Genomic DNA, 7,779 nt, shown 5'->3' on the forward strand with positions numbered 1-7,779 from the left:
CATCTTAGAAATATGGATCGTAGAATCAGGCATGATATCCACATCCAATTTCACTGTGGAACACGGATTAGTCCTCAATAGCTCCAAACCATAACTCCTAAGCTTTTCATAGTGTGCCACCAAGCTCCCTTCTATCCCATCCATTGAAATTTTTTTGGCATTTCTACACTGACCAAAACTAACTTTTAGATTAAAAACTCTAAGGACTGCTGCTGCCATTTTCCTGTAACTTATTCTTGGATTATCTATTATGGTTTCTATTAACTGTTTTCCAATCCAACTATATGTGACCATTGAACCTAAATTGAAGGCCCTACTACAATTATGTTCAGAGATTAAGGACTTAATTTGAAATGATCTTTCTTTACTCATCCAAGTTACCCACAACCTAAAAGGGCATTTAGACTTCTCTTCACCTTTGCAACATCTAACTAAAAATCTAGTTGAATCATTTTTTTCATACCACAGTTTATATCCATTAGCAACAAAATAATTGCTTAACAAATGCTTAAGTTCATAACGATCACAGAATTCCATACCTAAGACTGGAAACATTGTATCCCATTTTTGGTTAGGATCATGAACTGGATACTTATGAAGATCTTTCTTGACATCTTTCTTATCATCTTTCTCATCATCCACAACTCTTGGAGGCTTGAAAATTTTTCTTCTAATGAAAGGATCCTCAGATGGCTGTAGTTGTATCACTTCATCATCAGGCTCATGCTCCACGAACTCATCATCTGAAAGCTCAGAGTCTACATCATCATCATCATCCGTATTACCATCTATCGATCCATCTTCAGCTATCTCTTCTTCAATCCACTCCATAACTGGATACTGACTGTGATCAATGTACAAATTGATCATAACCCCATTCTCATATCGAGCATCAAGGAAATGAACATAATCATTTTCATCTTTCAAGACTCTTAACCCATCTCTCAGTGAACGTTGTGGAAGACAATAGTACACATTGATTCTTCCATCCTTGACCAAGTTCTTCACATACGAGATGAACTCCATGAAACTCATGCTTCTGAAATCGACATTGCTAACAACCATTTTTACTGGATTGAAATACACAATCGGTTTGGGGACAAAAGAACCTGTATGATTTACTTCGATTGTGAAGTTGGAATCCATTGTGATTCTGTGGAAATGATGAACGAACGAAGGAGAAGGAAAGAACCCTTGATCCCTTGATTTTGGGGGAAATAACGAGGGGTAAGGGCACAATTTATTCTCATAAATCTTTTAACCGGCTAACCTATAATACCAGGTAAAATGACATTTTTTTTCACTAAAAAAAGAATAATGGTGTTTTTTGTACGTTTTTAAATCATTATTACCTTTATAAGTCATTTTTCCAAAAAAAAAATAAATAAAGAACAAAGATGCTGGCAATTAAAAAAATGAAATAGAAATGGTAGCTTATGACGTAATAATACAAAAACCATATATTAATTTAGCATAATATATATTAAAAATTTTAAATAAAATTAGAAATACACATTTTAAATTATAAAGATACATCAATTATTTCTCTCCAATAATTTTGGGTCACAAATTTGAGTACAATTGATTGGATCAAATCAAATACAATGAAGAACTCTAAACTCGCATTTTGGTGAGATATATTTCAACATCAACCTAGCCGTATCCTCTTGTTTCACCAGCACTTCCTCCTTCTCCACCAGCACCGCCGCCACTATCCTATCATACCCACCACCGCCGGCAACCATGTAAGCCACCAGTGCCGCCTGCACCGGCATCATACTCGGGTTATACGCCGCAGACTCCATGTAGGATCCCTTGTACACTTTTCCTTCACAATCCATCAATGCCACACCCGACGGACATCCACTGTAGGGAGCGTGTGAACCACGCGCCGCCTCCAGAGCCTCTATTATAAGAGTTTCCTCGTTCTTTTCAATCAATTCGTGATACCCATTTGATAAATTCGCTGTACTTCCGTTTTGGGTGATCGAGGAATCATCTTTGAGAGACAACTTGTTGCTATGTTTCTCAAGAATTAGAGGCGTTTCTTGATCTAATAAATCAAAAGGGCCAAACGGGTTAGGTAAGATCGATGAAATCGGTTTGTAATCGGGGTTTTCTAGAGGTTGATCTGTTACTATGATCTGGGTTTTGGAAACTCCCCGGAGTTCTTGGAGGAACTGCCGGCAATGGCCACAAGGAGCGGCGGACACGGCTATGTTCAGTAGTTTAGGACCGCCGCCGTGGGCAGCGAGGTTGGTGATAAGGAACTGTTCAGCGTGGATGGAATGGTGGAGGGGAAGACCAGGGAACTCGATGTTGCCACCGAAGAATATTCGGCCATCGGAGCTTAATCCAACGACCCCAACGTTGAATTTCGAAATGGGTGTACGAGCGAGATCTTGAGCAGATTTAACGAGCGATGGGAGGAGTTGAGGGACAGTGAGACCTTTAGATCTCGCCATTGATTCAGCTTCTGAAGCTGTGATTATGTATCTTCTTGCTGGTTGATTCATCCTGAATCCGGTGGCGTGTGGTGGTGGTGGGCGGTGGTTGGTTGTTGCTCCGTGAATCGAGGAGTGGAGGGGGAGGAAGGACAGATAGGATGGAGGAGGATATATATAGGGGTTAATAAACTGATTCATATGCATTGAGGATTTGTATTGTACAACTAAATGACTCATATCTGGATTAATCTAGATCCTAAATATCATGATTGTTTATGATACCAATTCTTGGAGATTAGAAATGGTATATTCTTTCCAAGTTAAGTTTAAGATAATCTAAACTAGTTTAAATGGTTTATTTTAGTATTTTGTAAACTTATAACACTAATTTGTTTTGTTGACACAGATTTTTTTCAACTTTTGTTTAAAATAATGTATTTTATAATTATTGTCATTAAAAAAAAAAATTAAAAAAAACCCTCATCTTATCCTTTCTCCCTCATGGATAGAGTTCCATATTTTTTAGATTTGGATTCAGATTTGTGGATCCAACCGGTTCGTATTTAGTCCGGATATGGATTTGAGCATTTAGATAAACCTAATTGTCCTTTAAGAGATAGAATTTTTTATTATAAGATGTCGATTTACATTTAAGTTCAATAAAAAGTGAACCATTCAATATGAAAAAAAAAATTATAAAAGATCTAAGAAATATAAAATGATGTTTATTTATAAACAACAATTTAAAATATTCCTATTAACTATCTTTGTCTGAATAGAAACTTGAACTCATGACCTTTTAATTGAAATAATCACTCTTTACCGTTATATCAAAAGTTATTTAGTATAAAATGATGATTTGTCAATTCATTAGACTTTATGAAGTTTGATCCATTAATAACTTACAAACTATGTTTAATTTGGATAATTAGAAATAAATAAAATTGAAAAAATTACTGATTTTATAAAATTATGTTTTTCGAAAAACTTTTGTTTTCGTTTGAACTATAAAACTAGTACACTCCCACCAAAATACAAAAATAAAACCAATCTTAAAGTCATTCGTTTAAAAATCAGTAAGACTAAACGGTGTGGGCAACGCCCACAACCCTTTTTCTGACGTGGCCAAAGCCTCAACACCGTGGTAACGACATAAACATCGTCTCTCCTCTTTGTTTTTGCACGTTACAAGCCTCCCGTGGTTTTCCGTTACCACCACAACTTCCTGCAACGTCGTTTTCTTCTTTTCTCTTCTAAAAACGTGGAGAGGGCGTTGCCCACTTCAACCAGTCTAAATGCATGCTTTACTTTTTTGTAGTCTGTTGAAGGTCTTGGTCTAACGAATTTGATATATCAAGGCCTAAGCCTTTAACAAAGATAGATTCAAGCTAAAATTGTAAAAAATATCCCATTGGTTTTGTATTTTCTACAAACAAGTCCAAACCTCACAAAATTTATAAAAATAGTCACTTTTAGTTAGTTTCGTTGTTTATTTGGCCCCTCTAAAAAGTAAAATAACTATATTACCCTTCATATACTTATTTTCTATTTTTCTTTCATTTTTAAGTTATTATTATTATTAAATTTTAAAAAAGGCTCACATCTCTCTCTCTCTCTCTCTCTCTCTCTCTCTCTCTCTCTCCCCATTAAAGATTAGTGGCGCTTCCATTCCATGAACATACCTAACAAATCAGATTTAAAACTTTCGCCCCAACCATCGTCCCCTTGATCTTAACCTTTGCTGCCATAGTAATGTGACAACCCGAAAGATTTAGATCAAGTAAGGTCTAAATTGTAACCATGTACAAATGAATTCACTATGTAACTCTGTTGCAATAAAGCTTTGAAAACCAAAAGGACACCATTTGTATAAGTGTTTTTATATATATATATATATATATATATATATATATATATATATATATATATGTGTGTGTGTGTGTGTGTGTGTGTGTGTGTGCATACTTGGAAAATCATACATGTAAGGAACCTTTGAAAAGTCAACAAGATGGAAACAATCATAAATCACAAAGTGCTTTTGGTCTAGAAACTCCAAAAACCGAAAACCCAAATAAAGGAAAGGTGTGGACCAAAATCACCTTTTGTGGGTGATCCAAAAACCAAAAACACAAGGTATAGGAAGCACTAGAACCAAAATCTAATCCTAGAACACCCACTAAGGCCGAAATCACAAGATAGGTAGAAGCTAGGGCCGAAATCATACTAGTGTGGAGTGTTAGGACCGAAATCACCAAGAGAATGAGGTGATTTCGGTCAAGCAAAGAAGTTTTAAAGGGGTTTTCGGCCAATTAAAGTAGTTTCCAGTGGGGATTTTTCTATTAGATATTTTGTAAGTCAAAGATCTACCTTGGGAGGAGAAACTCAGCCTTACTCTATTTTACCCAACGAACAACCATGCACCACACTCCCTTACCTTCCAAATAACCATGCAACATATCCATTAACTATCAAATACCCATTCTTCTCTTAAACCACGGCCAGAAGACCATCTACCATTCACCAACTCTTTTTCTTTCATTATCTTACTTTCCTTCACCTTCATATTTCAAAACTTCTCTCAAGAACAATAGCCAAGGTTTCTCAAGATCTTCATCATCTAAGTGGTCCTTAGAATTCAGGTAAGTCATTTTGGAAACCCCTAGTGTTTTCACACATTATGTTGCTAATTTCATATCATCTACACACATTTTTCGTGTGTTAAATCCCTAGAACCCCAACCTTTCCAAGAAGCTCTTCAAAGTTCATCACCTTCATCCTAGGCTCGAAATCTTCTCCATCATCTTTCAAGATTTTCCATATTTTAGGGGGGGGGGGAATACAAGTAAAACTTTGTTTATCCCACAAATAATTTCATGTTTTCATTTTTTTGTTAAAGATAAATATTATTTGCACAAGTTATGGTTTATACTAGTTTTTGGTATAAATATTTGTGATATACATATTGTTAAAACAAACAAACAAAACTGCAAATTTAGTCCCTGTGGTTTTCAAAAACCTTTGGACGGGGTCCAAAAAGTTTCCAACTTGCATGGAAGATCCAAAATCAAAGTTTATCTGGGTTTTTGGTCCCTGATACACTTGAAAAGACGATTTTACCCTTTTTATTTTATTTTTCTATTTTCTTTATTTATTTTGGCATTTAAATAATTAAAAAAAAACTTAAATCTCTTTCTCTCTCTCTCTCTCTCTATGATACCATCTCTTCCCTCTCTGGTTTTCATCTTACCATATAAATACTACCCCTCTTCCTTCTTCTTCATTCACAACCAAGTATATCCACCGGAGGTGGAGCGGTTTTTCCGACCACCAAGACAACAACAACCCAAACACCCCCTCCTTTGTATATCCTGACCTACTCAGACCCCCTGTCATCTTCCCATATACGCCTCTCGTCATTCCCGTCAAGCAGAAACCCGAACACAACAGCAGGAGGCTATCGGAGCAACCTCTGCTACCCACGGCCGCCACTGCTTGTGGTCGTCATTACCCTCCTACCACCACAGTTTTTGACCACCACCAAACTCTCCCCTCCTCCCTCTTCTTCCCCGTCGTGTGTTTCCAGACGCAAAGGGAACGAGGCAGCGGAGCTGCTATCGCTAGCCACCCGTCACCGACCACCACCTCGTTGCTGCCACTGGTGTGAACCATCACCACCTTCGAATGCTGCTTCCGTCGACCCTCTATGTCCAGCCACCACTCTAATTTGAAGGTGATTTCCTTCCCCCTCTTATTTGCTTCGTCCGATTGAGACAAGAGACTCACTGTTATGAGATTGTTTCCAATCGATGTGGGTGCTTTGCGATAGAATGTGTGTGTCTGTGTGTTTGGGTTTCAATTTCTTTCTATTGCTTGATTTTGGCTTTTGTTCATCAATTTGGGGATATCAAAGATGAAGTCCATGAGACTTTTTAGAAGACGAAGAGAGAGAGAGAGAGAGAGAGAGAGAGAGAGAGAGAGAAACAGAGAGAGAAACAGAGAGAGAGAGAGAGCAGTGGGTGGGGTGGGGGATACTTTTTTCTTTTTACTTTATTTTTAATTAAAACAACATTAGAATAATCATAAATAATACAAAAAAGAAAATAAAAGGGCATAATCATCTTTTTAAGTTTTTTTGGACAAAAAACTCAGAAAAACTTTGATTTTGGACCTTCCATGCTAGTTGGAAACTTTTTAGACCCCATCCAAAGGTTTTTGAAAACCACAAGGAAAAAATTTGTAGTTTTGTCAAACAAACATAATCTATGTTATAAAATCATAAGAAAATTTATGATTGTAAAACCACATGGTATTTGGAAACTTTTTCTAAAAGATAGATTTTCTAGCAAAAATGATTATATTATAGCCATTTACTATTTTGGTGGGTTTTAACCCAAAAATATTATGTTTTGATATTTTAATACTAGACAAAAATACACTTTCGTATTTATATAAAAGATCATATAAATAGTTTCAAGCAAACAAGATAAACTCTAATTGGCATAGTTTGGAAGTCACCAACTACATCGTCATTTAGAAGATACATATAATTGTTTAAAGATATACTTATTTCGTTTTACAAGAAAAAGGAGTCATAGTTCACGTAAATTAGTTAATGCTCTTGTGAGACATTCTCTTCACTGTACCTACCTAGCGTACACCTTAAGTCCTGCATTTTAACCAGACTCTCCTGGGGGGAGAGTGAGACCATTGTGTATAGATCTATACGGGGTTGACACCTGGAGGGAGAGTGAGACCGTTGTGTATAGATCTATACGGGGTTGACAACCCCACACCTCCGTTGTTCTCTACGGTTAGACCGAAAAGTCTAGGGTGAAAAAAGTCTACCAATTCCGACACCTGAAGAATGTCGTTCATGCATATCAGTCATATCAAGCATGGTTATAATAATTTTTATAGGGATTAACGATACTATCTCGGTTTACGGGAAGATTACACTTCATTAGTTTTTTAAAAATATAGAACTACATACTATTGTTCAGTACAACAACACTCTTACATTTTGGTCTTAGGGTTTACGACTACAGTTCATACATAAGAAAATATTGGATTTTCTGCAAACATATACTATCAGTATACAAGGAAAGCATACAAAGGAAATGTATACATCTACAGCTCATACATAAGAAAATGTTGGATTTTTGAAAACATACACTATCACCTTACAAGGAAAATTTACAAAGGAAATACATACACCTACAGTTCATTTTAAAGAAAATAATGGATTTTTCTAGAAGTATACAAAAATCATTTTCTCGAAAACGTTACAAATCCTTCTTGCACAAAAATTCTTATGAACTCACCAACTTAATTG

General features: G+C 36.1%; 1 protein-coding gene across 1 annotated transcript; it reads right to left on the reverse strand.

Moving 5' to 3' along the window:
- Window positions 1-1,515: 1,515 nt before the first annotated feature.
- On the reverse strand, window positions 1,516-2,699 carry CDA1 (cytidine deaminase 1). The gene has a single exon (XM_079009674.1). The coding sequence runs from the start codon at window positions 2,682-2,684 to the stop codon at window positions 1,596-1,598; it is 1,089 nt and encodes a 362-aa protein (XP_078865800.1). The 5' UTR covers window positions 2,685-2,699; the 3' UTR covers window positions 1,516-1,595.
- Between the last annotated feature and the right edge of the window lie 5,080 nt (window positions 2,700-7,779).

Source organism: Lactuca serriola, chromosome 7 (genome assembly GCF_051521515.1).
Source record: "Lactuca serriola cultivar US96UC23 chromosome 7, Lser_US96UC23_V15, whole genome shotgun sequence".
NCBI classification, from domain to species: Eukaryota; Viridiplantae; Streptophyta; class Magnoliopsida; order Asterales; family Asteraceae; genus Lactuca; species Lactuca serriola.